At 30.2% G+C, this 18,257-nt stretch overlaps 2 protein-coding genes and 1 long non-coding RNA gene across 14 annotated transcripts; 1 reads left to right on the top strand and 2 right to left on the bottom strand.

The window, feature by feature from the left end:
- The first annotated feature begins 1,648 nt into the window (after positions 1 to 1,648).
- Positions 1,649 to 6,309, top strand: LOC105674172 (uncharacterized). 4 transcript variants are annotated; one of them, XR_010889483.1, is made up of 4 exons: positions 1,649 to 3,302; positions 3,417 to 5,380; positions 5,627 to 5,785; positions 6,174 to 6,309. It is a non-coding gene; the product is annotated as an uncharacterized lncRNA (long non-coding RNA). The 4 variants fall into 4 exon arrangements; XR_010889481.1 differs by lacking the exon at positions 5,627 to 5,785 and having other exon boundaries at positions 1,650 to 3,302; positions 3,417 to 3,607; positions 3,747 to 5,380; XR_010889482.1 differs by lacking the exon at positions 5,627 to 5,785 and having other exon boundaries at positions 1,650 to 3,302; positions 3,417 to 4,638; positions 4,777 to 5,380.
- Positions 6,310 to 6,418: 109 nt separating this feature from the next.
- On the bottom strand, positions 6,419 to 7,557 carry LOC136999080 (protein Peter pan-like). The gene is made up of 4 exons (XM_067352551.1): positions 7,386 to 7,557; positions 7,149 to 7,297; positions 6,669 to 6,790; positions 6,419 to 6,589 (listed from the first exon to the last, which is right to left on the bottom strand). The coding sequence occupies exons 1-4, from the start codon at positions 7,439 to 7,441 to the stop codon at positions 6,419 to 6,421; spliced, it is 498 nt and encodes a 165-aa protein (XP_067208652.1). The 5' UTR covers positions 7,442 to 7,557.
- Positions 7,558 to 7,778: 221 nt separating this feature from the next.
- Positions 7,779 to 17,844, bottom strand: LOC136999077 (uncharacterized). 9 transcript variants are annotated; one of them, XM_067352549.1, is made up of 9 exons: positions 12,215 to 12,547; positions 11,592 to 11,815; positions 11,254 to 11,511; positions 10,949 to 11,113; positions 9,620 to 10,650; positions 9,319 to 9,545; positions 8,934 to 8,970; positions 8,111 to 8,210; positions 7,779 to 8,023 (listed from the first exon to the last, which is right to left on the bottom strand). In XM_067352549.1, the coding sequence occupies exons 5-9, from the start codon at positions 9,756 to 9,758 to the stop codon at positions 7,924 to 7,926; spliced, it is 603 nt and encodes a 200-aa protein (XP_067208650.1). In that variant the 5' UTR covers positions 9,759 to 10,650; positions 10,949 to 11,113; positions 11,254 to 11,511; positions 11,592 to 11,815; positions 12,215 to 12,547; the 3' UTR covers positions 7,779 to 7,923. The 9 variants fall into 9 exon arrangements, 8 of the variants coding, with proteins under 8 accessions (XP_067208650.1, XP_067208643.1, XP_067208644.1 ...); XR_010889479.1 differs by lacking the exon at positions 12,215 to 12,547 and adding exons at positions 8,453 to 8,612; positions 17,823 to 17,844 and having other exon boundaries at positions 7,801 to 8,023; positions 8,934 to 9,545; XM_067352542.1 differs by lacking the exon at positions 7,779 to 8,023 and adding an exon at positions 8,453 to 8,612 and having other exon boundaries at positions 8,934 to 8,973; positions 12,215 to 12,515.
- Between the last annotated feature and the right edge of the window lie 413 nt (positions 17,845 to 18,257).

The raw sequence follows: 18,257 nt of genomic DNA, 5'->3' as shown, positions 1-18,257 counted from the left end.
TACAAATTTTATTTTTATTGTGACTATTTTTACATTATATAATAAATAAAAAATTTTAAAAAAAATTACATATTTTATAATAAAATGTGCTTCAAATGTACTATTATTTATATTACTTATACGTACTTTACCTTTTTTGAAATGTGTCTATTCTTAAAATAATGTAATATATTAGAAGCTTTTATTTTTAGAAATTTTGCTAATAATCTTTCCTTTATGCTCATAAAGATACTTACATGTCAAATGTCTATATAAAATATTTGAAAAAAATATGTATTTTGAAAAAATGTTTCAAAAATTCTTTAGTTTTAAAGGAGTAATAAAAAATAGTAATAAAACAATATCTTGATAGTGGTGTCATTAAAGCGAGATTGTCGTAAATTTTTAAAATATAAATAATAATTAATATGAAACTTTTCGAGAGAGAAAGAGAGTGACGTTACTTATTAAGATTACTGTTTTATTGTTTCCTTAACTTAAAACTAAACAATTTCTGTTTAAATCTTTAAAAAAAATATATTTTTTAAAGGCATTTTAAATAAACATTTAAAATAGATATTTTTCTGGGTGGTATTTATAGTCCAATTTTATATTTAGAATTGTCTTATGATTTCATTCAACTAATGAAATAATGTTGCGCAACCATTTTGTTGATTGAATGAGGTTTTAAAATGATTTCGAATATAAGATCGGATTATTAACACCATCCTATATTCAATAATTTTATTTGGATTTTATCTGAATAAAAAAAAATATCCAGGGGACATTGTTGGGATCTAATTTAATCATATGTAGGATATCCCAGGGATATCCCAGGGATTTATTTTTGGATGTCCTACGGATATCTGAAAAGCGGACATTCGGATATCCCACGGATGCCCTACGGATATCCTATGGCTTTGTACAGACATCCCAGGGATATCTGAAAATCCTTTACATTACATCCCACGGACATCCGTAGGATGAAATTTTGCTATGTGGGTTTATTGTAATTGAATAGTGAGAGGCGAGGGGACTCACCGAAATAAAGCACCACGATGGTGAGAGAAAATGGCAAAAACTAATTTTCACTGATTACAGCGCCATCTATCACAATCAATTCAAAAAAATGTCTCGGACAAAACTTACGTATTTTTTTCTAAGAAATTCGAATCTGCAATAAAAAATAGGGGTTCCTATTTAAAATTTAAAAGTTGCCACCCGCCCCACCCCCAAGGAGCGGTGGCGGCAGGTTAATTTTTACACAGGCAGACGTCCCCCTTGATAATATTAAAAGTTTATTTGGGACATTTTTTCGTACAATGCTTATTTTTCGAAATATTTAGTTGTCTCAAGTTAAATGGGACACCCTGTATATATTACAACGTTTATAATTATCTATTTCATTTAGTCTCTATTAGGCCCTGACCTATTATCATCTCTTTCAGTTTAATAAATAATTTAATTATAGTTGGTATAAATAGAATTACAAACTCGTATTACATAGTTAAATTAAATTTGCAATTTATAAGTGGCATTCAAAAACGATATTCAAATACATTGAGTACATGAGTTAGATAATTAATTAAATATGTTAGTACGTATTATTCATTTGATTAGTTATTTAAAAACAATATACTACATATATAATTATTTTTAACATGTTCACAATTTATACTGACAATAAAAAATAGAAACTAGCAGATATTACATTATATTACCACGATTTGGCCGTTCTGCACGTGCGCGACGTCTGTAGCCTGCGTACGGGATATATGTATAGGTACAACGCTTGCGCACAACGCACAGAGTTTGCTCTAGAGTGAGAAACAAATATCATCCGCACCGTAATATTTTTCGAAACTCTCAAGCACAATCAGCAATGTAGGAGTATTACATATATTTTACTTCACACACGTATACCGCTGTGTGGTCAGATTTGATACACAAACAGCAGCAGCAGCAGGAATGGAAGGATTACCGCATATATGCGCAAGTCACATTGTACATGTGAGCTCCGCGCTTCGCATGTACATGGCTTGCGCATGCGTTGCCGGTGATACATGCCGATATGTGTACACATTGAGTAAAAAGAAACAGGAGGGAGCATATACTAGCCAGGACTAGGCAAATCCGCGGACGGATGTACGTCATGGCAGCCATCTTAAGCGACCACTTTTTGAAAGTGTGAGGGAATGCTCGAGCATAGCGGCAAGCGGCATACCGTACGCCGTACGCATTAAAATGCAGTGTATAGTCTTTTATGCAACAGTGTATGGAAATAAACGATCAAAATGGTATACTGTAGAGCTTGTGGCATAACAGCAGCAGCTCGAAATCATGGAATAACGTTTCATCGGTTAGTATTATCAACAATAATGAGATTTTTATTTTGGAGATTATAATCATATGTATACCCACATAGCAAAGATCTCCCCAGGACATCCCAATTTGATCGAAATAGTCCCAGTTTGATCCAGAACAAAACGTTATTAGGATTACCTGAGGATATCCCGTGTAGCATGTCCTGTGGATATCTTATGTACGATCTCCGCAGGACATCCCATTTTGATCAAAATGATTCGAATGATACAGATCGATAATAAATAGTTATTCGTAGGATTTCCTAAAGATATTTCTAGCACAAAAAATATACGTACATTAAAATTGCTGTTTCTTCAAATTTAGCAAAAGATTTCTTACATAAATATTTTTTAGTAAGACATTTTTTTGCTTAATTTGAACAGAGAACAAATTTAATTTTGTGTGCATGCGTAAACACACATATAACATACAAATATAATTTTAATCCGTCCATTTGTTAAGAGCAAAGTACAAGTATATATAGAGAAAATATTTATTTCGATTATATGACGATACTAGAACTTGGTCATCGAGTTCTTGGTTCGAGAAGCCAGTATATACAGTGATGGAAGAAAGTTCCGTAATGGTCAAATATCTTGGAAAATAATGATTATGGAAGAAAATGTTCAATACAAAAGTTTTAGTATATCAAATGGTCTATTATATGGTTATATTGAAATGACCTTCATGTGACCTTGAAAGACACCGCGAAGGTCAACTTTGAAATCTTAAATAGAATCTCCTATTTTCTATTACATATTCTTAAAGCTGGTGTTAAGACGTTTCCGAAACAATATAATAAAATTATTTTTTATTAAGTACTTTTCGAGTTATAAGGCTTGAAAGTTACAGCATTTTGACATAAAATACAAAATATCTTGTAAAACATTCAATTTATGATTAAAGTTTTCGAATCTTTTACTTGTATGTTTCCACTTGAATATGGTAATTTGATAATGGTAGGTAATGATAGATTTCCATAAAAAAAAGTTACATTTTACATACTAAATAAAATAAAATATATTAAATAAACGAAAATAAACAGTGTTAAATTGAAGTTTAACGATTTTTAGGAAACAATGAAAAACAGAATAGATGGACTTCTTACAAAAATAGGATACTTTGACGAATGGACAGACCATACTCTCACTATATATTTAAGACAAGAAGCTGTAAAATGGGCATGTATTCTTGGTATTTCTGAGTGCCGAAGAAATGCTGCTTCGAAATTATTAGAAGAGTTTAAATATTCTGAAGACAACTCGTAAGCTACTTTATAAGTATAATATTTATTTCATCAGAATGTTGTTGCATTTTTGTATCATGCTGAATAAATTATTTTATAATTAAAATTTCAAAATGTAAGCAAATTTGTAGCAATAAGATATTTTTTTGTAATGCAGAAATTCGATGGAGATGAAACGAACATACTGTCATAATTTAATACCAATGAACCACGCTATTTGGAACGAGATATGGAAGAAATGGAATGCAACGTTTGATGAAAGATTTTTAGAATACCTATCTTGCTCTGAAGATCTTGCTATCATTCGCCATTATTTAACGGAATTAATACAGCGCAGAGCTCAGCCCGAATATGTTAATGCATTTTTTTTTAGTGTTGCAAAACATGCAAAACAAGTTGAACTGTATAATTTTGTTTTCAGTATTGTTGAAAAAGTTACTTTCGATTCAAATAGGTAATAACATTTTTCTTTAAATATACGTCTCTGTATATATTTCTTAATCATTTAAATATATTATAATAATTATTTATTAATATTTGTCACAACTATTAAATTTATCAGTTTTTTAGTTTTTCTCTGTTTTTGTAGAAGAAATGACTTAATTGCAACATTCATTGTAATTATTACACATGTGCACGAGCAAAAGCACATGAGCGAGGTATACTTTCTGCACTTTACACTAACATACCCATTTCCTGGTATCTAAATATAAAGCTTTATGTCTACATATATTTATTACATATATGACATATTTGATGTGAATTATATATACAATACTATGCACTGTACTCTATCAAATTGCAATGTAAAGATCTGTATGTATTGATATTATTCAAAAAATTTGTTTTAGATAACCAAATATTCATCGAAAAAGCGATATCAAATAGCAAGAGATGTTGAAAAAAAAATAAAGAAACGAAAATTGGAATACGTAAGACTTGTCAACAACTACGGGTATTACTTAAGTATCAGTAAATATAATAAATAGCGAAACATTTAAGTCAGTGGAAGACTTACTTCACTGTTTCTCAGCCATAATCATGTATCGGTAATTGTTGTTATTCTTTTTCTTCGATTTTATTAAATAATATCTAAGTATTTATAATTATTTAATTTTTGTTTTTAATTATTTTTAATACCCTTATATTATTGCTATTTCTAATGCTATAAATTTTGAATAACGCAGATATTTGCATTCTTTGATGAGTAATGAAAAAGGATTACGTTAGTGACAAAAACAATTATCATTTAAAATACGTATACAAAGGACATGGACGGACATCTGACAACGATAAAATAGTCCATTTTCATTAGAATTTAATTTTATAATACATAAGGTATTTGTATTATATTGTAAAAACTAAGACTATCTACGCTCTCAGTCAATAAAGAAATTGAATAAATTAAATTTTGTTGTCATGAATAATTAATTTTATTATATACACAAAACGTTAATTTTATTTGAAAATATTATATATTCAATATCACAATTGCGTGGCAATTTAATTTTTGTACTTTACGTATATATGTTCATTACATTTTTTAATTTCTATTCTCATCCATCGATAAGTAGCGTCATGCTCAGTGTGAGCTTCTTAACGCTGTTTACATGGCATAAAGTGTGTATGTCACCGATATCTTCCTCAGTGTTCGATGATTGTTTGATATGGAAATATCGCGAATAGGTTTATATGTCTCTTGACGTTCCCAATTGGAAGCGGTATTAGGCGTATTATTCTTACAAATTTGCGCATTGCAACAAACACTTCTATTTTAATTAATATATATAGGTGAGTAACCAACAACAAATAATTTTTTGTTCTATATTTCTTTTATATTTCACTTTTAAAATATAGAAGAATACATATAAATCACGCGTATAGTTTTAGTTTCTCGAAAGCACATATTTCAAATTTACCGACATTGATATTTCTCTTAACATTTGTCCTCTTATCCTTACATTGCATGACAAGATACACAACGATTAATTGTATTCGTTGAAGAAATTATTTTAACATTTATCATAAATTTATTAGGAATGCATTAGTTCGATATTTCTAAAATCAACAGTTATATTTTTCAATTTCAAACAATTTGGATAATATTTTGCATACTTTAAGTATATTCCTGAGAAAAACAAACAAACTACAAAAAATTTAAAAGCTATGAATTTCTCATGTTAATCAAATATATAGGTACGTGCCACATATATGATAATTACGTCCAGCTTAAAGAAACAATTTAAAAAAAATTAAGTCTATCTCATTCGTCTAAGAAAATATATGCGTGTGAAGTCTTGTTGTCTGTAAAACATATTTTATTTAAAAAAAAATTAAAATTACATTTATTATATTTATATTCAAAAATTATGTATATTTTATATATTCCACGTTCTCTATTTCTATGTTTAAAAAAAAGTTTTCAGTGTGTATTATGTTCCTTACATAATTTTTTGATAAAATTTTTTACGGCATGAATAAGTGCAATTTTTTTCAATATTTATCTTTTCTTGTTTTATAAAAATTAAGGACTGAATGTTACATATATCTTTCTTTTCTACAAACTACAATGTTTTTCTTACAGATCAGAATTCAAAATTACATTAATATGGTACTCCGAAAACTTTTATTAAATGGTGAATTAGTGTTAATCGCTATGAGAATTATTACTCTTTCAAATGCTAACAATACAGAATATGGACAAGTTGCTAATAATACACAACATACACAATATAAACTAGTTGATAACAATACGTTGGAACATGTATGGATTGCTACAATACCGAATAGAAACAATACAGAACCTAAAAAAATATTGCTACGAATTTCTCAAAATACAGAACATAAAATAATTCCTAATAATACAGAGTAAATATTATATGTTAAATACAAAATATTATATGTTAAATCACATGTTAAAAATAAATGTGCGTCCACCGCGCTTTTTGTAAGAATTCTTATTGTTACGTTGACCCCTACCACCTCTGTTCCATCTTGGTCCTATAAAAAGTTTGTTATTAATATTTTATTTATTTTATTATTTGTTATTTATTTAATATTATATTTATGTATTACTCACTTGTGAATCTATTTTCCATTTTACTCTTTTCTTCTTCCTTTTTTTTTCATCTTTGTTTTCCTTCTTTCCTTTTTCTTCGTTTTCCTTCTTTCCTTTTTCTTCATTTTCCTTTTTCTTTGCTACTGTAAATTTTGAAAAAATTATTTAATTAGTTATATATACATATATATATAGTCTTGCGCAACGCGCAATTATTCTCGACAATCCTTCTTAATTAATATCTCAATTATTATTTTGAAAATTACAGAATAGCAAATGTAAAAATATAATAATAAATAATCATTTGCTATTCTGTAATTTTAAAAATAATAATTGAGATATTAATTAATGATTGTCGAATAATTGCGTGTTGTGCAAAACTAGATCATTGTGTATTAATCCTGATATTTTTCGTTATTTAACTCAACAGCAAAAAGTAAAAAATCTGTAGTTAAATAAAATGCGTTCAAACATTTGTATTAATATGTGTAATGTATTTACCTATTTTTTTTAAAGATTCTAATTCTTCTTCAAGTTTTTTGATTTTTTCAGCTGCATCGTGCAGCTGAATGTCTTGTTCCACCATGTCTACGTCTTTTAATAGGTCGTCTTCCAACTCTTTATCCGGATTTATCCCCAGTTTTGACATTCTGAAAAATAAAGATGTACATAATGTTGTATTATAAAATGTTGTATTATAAAAGTTGTGTTGTAAAATAATATTATTATTTTACTTACTTTTTTCTTATTCCTCCCTTATTAATTTTTGAGCTGGTGGCTTGTGCGCTTTCCATGTTGATTAATAATGTTTGTTGTATTTTACTATGACAACATTTACTATGACAACAAATCGATAATAAACAAAATTGTTTTCGCGGACATTATTTATTCTGCTCCCTGATAATATATATTTCCCACATAGCACATAATGTTGCAGCAATATTGCAGCAATATTATTTTTCCATTGCAATATTACCATGAAATATAGCAGAAATATTGATTAAATATTATTGAGATGTCACAGCAATATTAAAATGTCCGCGAAGATTAATCGCAGTAATATTGTAGTCATATATCACAATTATATTACTGTAATATTAATGAATATTTCTGTAATATTTATGTGATATTAAATATAGCAAGGAATTAAATAATAAAATTATTTTAATACACAATAATACTTTATATATTAAAATATGTTACGTACAATGTTAGTACAAACTGAATGGCATATAATATATATATGGTTACAATAAGTTTTCCGTTTGTAAATTTTTTAATCTTCACTTTCATTTCCTGAAAGTGCAAGAATATCGTCGGTGTCTTTTGATTTTACATTTTCCTTTTCTATATTCTTGCTTTTTTCTTCCTTTATTCTAAAAATTTTATATATATATATTTATGTTTGTGCAATAAAATTTAATTTAATTATTGTAAGTGATATTTTAAAAAACTGTACTTACTTTTCTCGAGCCTGACGAGTAGGTGCATTAGCAAGCCAAAATCCTATTTTTTTAATGATGTAGTCCTCTGTTACATCAAATTTATGACGATAAACGGCACCTGAAATATTAAATTTCTATTATTATTTTCAATTATCTTTAACAATATAAACTTACGCAAACACAAAATAATAGTAACATAACATTATTGTTATAATTTCCCACTCAAAAATGTAACTGCAAGTAACATTGCCTTGTATGTAATAGTTACACTGTTGAGTGTTGAAAAATTATTACACAATAATGTTATGTTACTATTACTTTGTGTTTGCTGGGAATTTATTATAATTTTACAAAATTTACCCAAAACGCATTTACATAAAACTAAATTATAAAACGGTTTCTTTTTCTGTTTTCCAAGATAACTGTAACTACATGCTAGAGAGTTAGTAAAAATTTGTCTCATTATTTTGTTCACAACTTCGTCAACATTTTTTCCTCCTCGATAATATAATTTAGTCACCTGTAATAATTATTACAAATAAATAAATAATATATTATTTTATTTATAATAAGCAATATGTTTATGATAACATATGCAATATATATTTATGATAAAATAGTAAGTCGTTATCATTATTTAGTATGTATTCAATAAGCGTAAATAGAAATCAAATTTACATATTAATCATTTTCATTTTTCATTCATGAAAACATTCATTTTTTAAAAAGAAAGATACTGATTACTCTGCATAGAAAATTTAACACACATGCACAAGCATTATGAACAAATTAATTGCAATATATTTATTACTACAGAAAATATCAATTTATATATATATACCTTGCATTGCAGATGAATTGTCAGGAAAAGAAATTGTCTACTTTAAAAAGTGGATTATTTGTAATATATAATATATATTATTAATATATATATATTATTTGTTAAAGCAAAAGAGTTTATATCTAATTTTTTGTACTGTAGTAATATTTCTACTTATTTTATAAAATTTTTCAACATTTACTATTTCTTGATAGAATTATATATTATAATTATATGTAGTAATAATATTATTGTATAATAATATGTATATGTAATAATAATAATGTTGAATGCATTTTATTTTATTAATGTAATTAAAAAAATGATTTTGAAAGACTTTTAAACTAAACTTTTAAGTTTTAAAAAAATTGTTTAATAAGTTGTAAAATTGCAAAAATATGTGTACCACTTGATTATAAAATTCCTTATTTTTTAATTTTTCTTCGAAGTTTTTCAGTTGTTCTGCATCTTCAATTGGAAGTAAAGAAGCAATATTATCATCATCTTTACTCTTGTTATTAACTGTAGCATTATCTATATATCCTGATTTATCCAGACTATTGATAGATTTTAGTAGATCATTAATTTTTGTAAGAACAACATTTTCCTTCTTTATAGATAATTTTTGTAATTCTATAAATATTTGCAACATTAAAAACAATTAAATATTAAAAAACAATCTTTTAAACTTCCATTTTATGGCTTACCAATTAAATAATCTATTTTTTCATTAGTTGTTAAAAATGTATGATCTATATTTCTTGAAGTTTCTCTTATGCAACATGTTTTCTGAGAAGTATTCTTCTCTTGTACAATTGAGGTGTCAACATTATATTTTGTCAACATTGCGTTATCTATGAAAATAAAAAAAATTAATTATTGGGTTGGCAAGAAAGTCGTTTTTTCCTTTATTTAAATGAAAGGCGAAAACAAAAACTTATTACGACATGACTTTCTTGCCAACCCAATATTTACATTAATATTTTAACAATTACCCAGATAACAAAATGTCTGCACAATGCTTTCACAGTGCGCGCGTGCGGATTGTTCGCCCTTCGACTAATGTGCTTTAAAAAGCTTTTAAATTTTACGCTATAGAGAACCAAAGATTATTACTTAATATTTTAATAATCTTATTAAGTTTGTTCTTTTTAGCTAAAATGGCTACACTAGTTCAAAGTTTATCTTTTTCTCTCCACATTGGAAATGAAAGGAGAAAGATAAACTCTGAACTGATGCAGCTAGTTTAGCTAAAAAGAACAGACTTATTATTAAGTGTACAAATAAGTTCTTGGTTTTTTTTAGATTATATTTATTAATATAAAAGAAATGGTACACTCAATTTTAATCGAAATAATATCCTTTTGAATTGATTACTTTTTGCCATCTCTCAGGTAAGGTGCCAATCTCTCGACGAAAAAATGCTTCGCCTTTTAAAGTAATCATTGATCCAATTTTTGACTTCTATTTCATTCCAAAAGCGGATATCCAAAAAGTCGTGCTCCATGGATTAAAAGAAGTAAAAATCCGAAGATGCGATGTCCGGAGAACAGATTAAATACAAAATAGAGAAAGGAAAAAAAAACGCCGAAGTCTTCCCCATGATAATGAGAAGCTGCTGTTAAATAAGCATTTCTTGATGTTGAATGAAAAATCTTATTGCAGCCTATTCTTCGGACATCGCATCATTGGATTTTCACTTCTTCTGGTTTATGCATGATCTTTTAGATACGTGCTTCTGAAATAAAGCAGAAATCAAAAATTGAATCATTTTAAAAGTAATTGATTTGAAATCATTTCGATTAAAATTAGGTATACTATTTCTTTTACATTAATAAATTTATAAAAAAAGCTGCGAGATCTTGTTTATACACGTAATATTCACGCGTGAGAGGAATATAAACTCGCACAAATTATCTGGGCATTTATTTTCGTGAGAATATTTTCCTTCCTCATACATAATTTTTGTAGAAATATTTAAAAATTAAAAATTTTTAATTTCCATTATTTGTAAATCACTTTTATGCATGACTTACCAATTACGTCAACAATTTTTTCATTACTTGTGTGATCTACATCTATATCTGTAGAAGTATCTTTAATGGTGAATGTTTTCATAAAAGTATTTTTCTTTTGTACAATTGATGTATCATCATCATGTACAATTGATGTATCACCATCATGTTTTTCAATTGAATTATCTATAATAGAAACAAGAAAAGAAATTATGTTATATTCAAGCAAATAATATGTATATCACAAATTAATGGAGCGTTTAAGAGAAGTACATTGACTGAAGTATATTACTTGCTATGCAATTTGTAAATATATATATAATTACCATTTTCCATACTAATAAGTGGTAATTTGGATGTTGAAGGAAATTCTGGATATTGGATGTTGGAATTCATTGTTTTTTTCATACTACTTTTAATTCTGTTTGATCTTTTTCTTGGAGGATATTCTTCATTGTCAGAATCCTCACTTGATAACATACGACGTGCACGACGTTTTCTAGTCTTTTTTGCATTTTCTGAATCACTAATATCAGTCAGCTGTTCTGCTAAGGACACTTTTTTCATAGCATTATCATAATCAGCTGTAATAAAACAAGTATTTTTATCACTTATATAACATATATTATTAATTGAACATATAAAACCTATATTATTATTTTACATGCAGTTCCAAAAATTCTTATGACACTTAAAAATTCCCAATTTTCATCAGGTTCTTCTCTCCTAGAGATAGCTTTCAAAGTTTTTCTTTCATCAAATGGAGGCCATTTAGCTTTTTTCTTGTCTGTGCTTAACCAAATAGTTGGAATAGCAAATATTCCATCATTAAATTCAACGATTGAATACATGTTCTAATTTTATTTTCAACTATTGTGAAAAGAGAATCTGAAAAAAATGACAGAAATAAAGAGTTCATTAAAAATATACATATATTACTATATATATTATATATATATATATATATATATATATAGTAATATATGTGTATATATATATATATATATATATATATATATATATAATATGGTTTCTTGGGAACTGAAGTACTAGAAAAATGAAAAATTATGCATTATTAAAAAAGATATTTATGCTTATTATAACCCCAATAGCGTGTTATTACAATTTAATCGAGAGTCAGTTAGTAATAATACAAGAAGCAACAAGTTTGGTAAAACACGGCAAAGATAAATATATGACCTAAAATAAACCGATATTTTAGGAAACTGAAATCATGAAATTTCTGAATGTATGTACACATATACATTATATAATTAATATCTGTACCTTTTTGGAACTCAGCACTAGATTAAGTATATAATTTATTAGTATCAAAGTTATTAAATCTTGACACTATCACATGAAAAATAATCTGCGCACGTTACATTATGCACACTATGCATTCCGATCCGATATAAGGTTATCGCACACAAAATAACACAATTGCATATATATAACATAAGACTATCTCGACCAATGAGCATCTAATGTAAAGGCGCTATAAAGACGCACTTACTTAAACATAACGTGCGCGTGTCTTTCACGTAATATCAGTGTCAGGATTTAATAAATAACTTGGCACCAATAAATTATATACTTAATCTAGTGCTGAATTTCAAAAAGGTACGAATATAAATTGTATATATATATATATATATATATATATATATATATATATATATATATATATATATATATATATACACACACTAGACATTCATCAACATGTCATCTAGTGAAGAAACAGATGGCGAAATTGTGTGGACAGATTACACAGATAGACACAAACGTCGTTTAGCACATAAAAGAAGTTTAAATGAATTTACAAAAATATATAAAAAGGTTAAACGAAATAGAGTTTATAATATAGCAAATAATAATGACGGTCAAATAGACTTTTCTTATATCAAATATATTGATACATATATATTATATGATATATATAATATATATGTATCTGTTACACGAAAGATTCGGGAATGAAAATGAACTGCAATGACACTAACAAATGAAAAGTATATATTATACGAGAGTACAAAAAAGGAACATAGGCGCGAACAAGCGAACACGTGTATACGTAAGAGCGCCGGTGAACATAACATGAGAACTGAGAAGAATAATAATAATACGGCGTGAACGTCGTTAATAGAGGCGCCTGCATCGTAGCGGGGTCCGATGCGATATCGGCGGAAGCCAAAAGAAAATATAATTGGCGCGAAAGTCAAAAAGAATGTTTCAACACCCCCACTACTTGAGCGTTTTCGCAAAATTATTACATCTTAGAAATAGTGAGGATTTTAGATCTATGAGCGATAAATTTTTCATAACATAGAGGCTTTGTGAGCGCATCGGCGATTTGTTCGATGGATTTTACATACTTGGTATCAATTTCGCCATTGCGTTGTTTTTCGCATAAGAACTGATGTCGTACATCAATATGTTTTGACCTTCGATGGAACTCGGGGTTCCTAGATAATTTTATTGCGCTTTGATTGTCTATGTATAGTACGGCAGGTTCGATACATTTATGTCCGAGGTCGGCTAATAATTTCCGAAGCCAAATAGCTTCTTTTGTCGCCTCACTTGCAGCGATAAATTCGGCTTCCGTCGTGCTTAGGCTAACAGAAGCTTGTCGCTTAGATGACCATGTGACGCATCCTTCATTTAACGTGAATACGTATCCTGAGGTGGAACGACGTGTGTCCCGATCGCCCGCATAATCCGCATCCGAAAAACCTATCAGTTTGCCATTGCCTTCGTGTCGAAATAAGATTCCGAGATCTTTAGTACCTTTGATATAGCGGAATACGCGTTTCACAGCATTCCAGTGCGCATTGTTGTAGTTATTCAAATATCGGCTCGCAACACTAACTGCAAACGCAATGTCGGGTCTCGAGATCATTGATAGAAATAGGAGTGAACCGACTGCTTCGCGATATGGGACATTGCATTCTTCGTGGTTAGACGGGCTTTCTAAGTACGTGTGAGGGTCTGCTGGGATATTGATAGGATTCGCTTCTGACATATTGAATTTTCGCAATATCTTATCAATGTAATTTGTTTGACATAGAAAAATTCCGTCATGGACGTGTCGTATTTCCATTCCGACAAAGTATTCGGGTTTGTTTGTGGTTATTTTGAAGTTTTTGTTGAGTAGTGAAGTTAGTTTTAGTAGCGTTTCGTTGTGTCGTGCGAATATGAGACCGTCATCTACATAGAGGGCCAAGTACACTTTATCTCCTTCGTAATTTGCTGTATATACACATTTATCTGAAGCACATTGAGAGAATCCGTTGCTTTTTATAAAAGTACCAAATTTTTCGTTCCAACAACGACCTGATTGTTTTAAACCGTAAATAGCCTTTTTTAATTTTAATACTAGATTCTCTCCTCTGACATTCAGTCCATCTGGAATTCTCATATATGTAGTCTCTTTTAAGTTACTGTTCAGATAAGCTGTGCTTACATCAAATTGAATCGATTTTAATTTTTCTTTTGCTGCTATTGCTAACAAGAGTCTTACTGATTCATATCTTACAACTGTAGAAAAGATTTCACTATAATCTACGTCGGCTTGTTGCAAAAAACCTTGGGCACACAAGCGCGCTTTATAATGTGACACATTTTTGTTGGATGAATCTTTTATTTTGAATACCCATTTGTAGCCTATCGGTTTTCGATCTTTAGGGAGTGAGGTAATTTCCCATGTTTGATTATCTTCATGAGCTTTTAGTTCCTTTTCGATTGCGTTTATCCATTGACTTTTGTCTTTACTAGTGATAGCCTCCTTATAAGTGTTCGGTGTGTCGCATGATAGTGCGTAGGCCGCGTAACGCTCGGGTGCGTGTAGATTTTTACGATTGCGTAAGTAATATCGTTCCTGTCCATCGCGCTGCTCGTCGAAATGCTGCTCTGATCTGTCAGTGACTTGATCTGGCGGTGGACCTATCGCATCTTCAAAAATATCTGAATTATCTAACATTTCTACTTCGTGGGGACCATTGTCGTTTACAATTTCGGTGTCGTGATTGATAGATATCCAAACTCCTTTTGTTTTTGTTTCGTTAGTCGGGTACTCGTCAAAAATAACATTTTTAGAAATCGTAATGCGTTTTGTTCGCGTGTCTAATAATCTATAATTATGCGTGTCTTTTTCATAACCAACAAAGAGTTTCTTTTCTGATTTAGGATCCCATTTTTTGCGTGAAATATTAGGAACATGAGCATACGCGTTGCAACCGAATGTTTTAATATGCGATAAATCAGGTTTCTTGTTCATGTAAACTTCGATTGGTGTCTTTTTGAGATACGCGGGTACTGTTCTGTTTAGTATGTAAACTGCCGTGTTAACGGCTTCACCCCAAAGATTTTTAGGAAGATTTCGCGCTAAAAGCATTGAACGTGCGCTTTCTACGATTGTGCGCATTTCGCGTTCTACGCGTCCGTTCTGTTCCGGGGTAAAAGGTGCTGATGTGAGTAATTTTATGCCTCGTTCCTTTAATAAATTGCGAGTGTTTAAATTTGTGAATTCAGTGCCATTATCGGCTCTTAGGACTTTTATGTTTCTTCCAAATTGATTTTTAACTAAGTTAAGGAAATCTTTTAAGTAATCGAAAACATCGCTTTTATGTCTCAAAAAGAAAACTGTTTTATAACCTGAACATTCATCTTTGAATAATAAGAAAAATTTTGCTCCACCGATCGACGGTGTTTGCATCGGGCCGCATAAGTCGGCATGGACTATTTCGCCAGGAACGATATCGCTTTTTGCTTTATTTGATGTAAATGATAATCTTGCATGTTTGCCTAACGGACAGTCTTCGCAAAAGAAACTTTTCTTATTTGATAAATTTATTCCTGTGACCGAACCGTTCGATATCATTTTAGTAAGCGAATTGCAATTAACGTGGCCGAGGCGTTCGTGCCATATTTTTAAAGGCGCTAAAGACGCATAGTTTACTGCGGTTTTCATTCTCGGTTTTATCAGTAGAAGTATTAAATTATTTCTTCGTTTGATACCGTGTGCAACGATTTGTCTATCTTTCGAAAGTATTTCTGCGTGGTCATTACGTAAGGTAATAGAAAAGCCTTTAGAGGTGCATGTGCCAGCGGAAAAAAGATTTTTCTTTAAATATGGAACATATGAAACATCGTTGATTTCACCATCAAGCCACTCATTATTGACTAGTCGAGAAATAAGAATGCTTCCGCGACCTTCGACTTTTAAGTTTCTGCCGTCACCGAGATAGACATATTCGTTGTTGCACGGTAACAAATTTGTAAACCACTCTTTTTGACAACAAAGATGCCGCGACGCGCCGCTATCGAGAAGCCAAACGTGGCCTTCGTCGAGTTCGGAAAATATTGCTATTTCTCTATCAATTATTTTGTTGTCTTGCACTATGAACGCGGTGGAATTAGTCGAATCGTCACTTTTATTGTCTTTATTTTTGTCCGTTGTTTTCAATGTCTTTCTTTTCGCGAAACAGTACTTTGCAATATGGCCGGTTTTATGACAAAAATTGCACACAATTTTCTTCTTAAATGTCGTTGAATCGTTGCTATGTGGTTGGCTTCGAGGTTGGCGCTGCTTCTGCTGTTTGTTCGTTGAGATGCTCGTCGTAGCCAGGGCATTACTCGTTTCATCCATCGATGTCATTCGGGCTTCTTCTCGTATCAGTCTTTCTCGTAGCCGGAGGAGTGTTTGTTCCGCTGCGTTCACGCTGTCCCAAGCCGAGATAAGGGCGTTGTATTTTGAAGGTAAGGTTCCGAGTATTTTGGCCATTATCATAATGTCCGATACGTTTTCATCAATGTCTTTTAACTGATTTGCCATATTTTCGATTTTGGCAATGTGCTGAGCAATAGAATCGCCAGGCGCCATGCGGTATTCATGGAATTTTGTCGTAAGCGTTAATTTGTTTGATGCACTTTTCTGCTCATGGATGGAGCTAAGCTTCGTCCACATCTCTGCTGCTGTCGTGCACGTGATAAGGTACTCGAGTTGCGAATATTCCATTGAGGACGATATAATGAACATTGCTCGGGCATCCCTTTTTGTCCAAGCATTTCGAAGGTCGTCCGGGTTTTCTGGTTTAACTTCGATACCCTCGACAATCTTTAAGAGATCATGTGCGACAAAGATGGCCTTCATTTGGAATTTCCATAACTGGAAGTTTTGTCCATCGAACTTTGTTATATTTCTCAAGTCTGAATTCTCACTCATTTTGCACTCTGTATTTGTCCAATGTGTCGTTGAAAAAAGCACACACTTGGCAACAGCTCGACCGAATCGCAAGGTAGCAAAGGAATATGTCGGCTCGCGAGGAAACAAAATAAACGTTTCACGAAAAGACGAGAAAGAAAGCACTTCCTAATAAGTCTTGCGGGCCTGGGCCCATAACCTGTTACACGAAAGATTCGGGAATGAAAATGAACTGCAATGACACTAACAAATGAAAAGTATATATTATACGAGAGTACAAAAAAGGAACATAGGCGCGAACAAGCGAACACGTGTATACGTAAGAGCGCCGGTGAACATAACATGAGAACTGAGAAGAATAATAATAATACGGCGTGAACGTCGTTAATAGAGGCGCCTGCATCGTAGCGGGGTCCGATGCGATATCGGCGGAAGCCAAAAGAAAATATAATTGGCGCGAAAGTCAAAAAGAATGTTTCAACAGTATCAATATATTTGATATTTTAATAACGTCTCAATAACATCGCTCTAATTATATGTATTATTTATTATCTTGCAACAATATATTACAATATTACTGTAATATTTCAATGTTATTTATCAACATGTAATATATCAGTAATATTTCTGTAATATAGTATGATAATGCGTAATATTTCTGGTATATTGCAATATTACTGAAATATTTACGTAATATTTCGTGCTATGTGGGTTGTCACGTCAGATTTGACACTTACTGGAGTAATTGGAGTATATATATTATATTATATATATATAATAATTAATATTTTGGAAAGAGAAAATAGAAGATAGAAAAGGGAAAAAGAGAGAGAAGGTCGAATAAAGAAGGTAAATAAAATATATGTATGTATATATATATTAGGTACCGCGGAAAGTTCGTGTCGTTTTTCTAAGAGATGTCGTTCATCGGAAAAAACGACACGAACTTTCCGCGGTACCTAATATATATTTAATAAATTAAGAATTTTAAAATTAATTTTATATTTTAAAGAAAAAAATGATATAAAATGTTAAAATGTACATTTTCTTAATTTTTTTATTAAAATCTGACAGAATATAGAAGAAAATAAAGAATATTAGTAAGAGAGAGAGAGAGAGAGAAAG

This window comes from Linepithema humile, chromosome 3 (genome assembly GCF_040581485.1).
Source record: "Linepithema humile isolate Giens D197 chromosome 3, Lhum_UNIL_v1.0, whole genome shotgun sequence".
Taxonomy (NCBI): domain Eukaryota; kingdom Metazoa; phylum Arthropoda; class Insecta; order Hymenoptera; family Formicidae; genus Linepithema; species Linepithema humile.
Note: the sequence above shows the minus strand (reverse complement) of the source record. Positions and strands in the feature narration are given on the sequence as shown.

Coding starts and splice junctions, on each gene's coding strand:
- LOC136999080 (XM_067352551.1), bottom strand. CDS start 7,441: ATGGAAAGCGCACAAGCCACCAGCTCAAAAATTAATAAGGGAGGAATA. Junction 7,298..7,385: donor AAGGGAGGAATAAGAAAAAA/GTAAGTAAAATA, acceptor TTTATTTTTCAG/AATGTCAAAACTGGGGATAA. Junction 6,590..6,668: donor AATGGAAAATAGATTCACAA/GTGAGTAATACA, acceptor AACTTTTTATAG/GACCAAGATGGAACAGAGGT.
- LOC136999077 (XM_067352541.1), bottom strand. CDS start 11,778: ATGTATTCAATCGTTGAATTTAATGATGGAATATTTGCTATTCCAACT. Junction 11,512..11,591: donor AAGAATTTTTGGAACTGCAT/GTAAAATAATAA, acceptor GTTTTATTACAG/CTGATTATGATAATGCTATG. Junction 11,114..11,253: donor ACTTATTAGTATGGAAAATG/GTAATTATATAT, acceptor TTTCTATTATAG/ATAATTCAATTGAAAAACAT.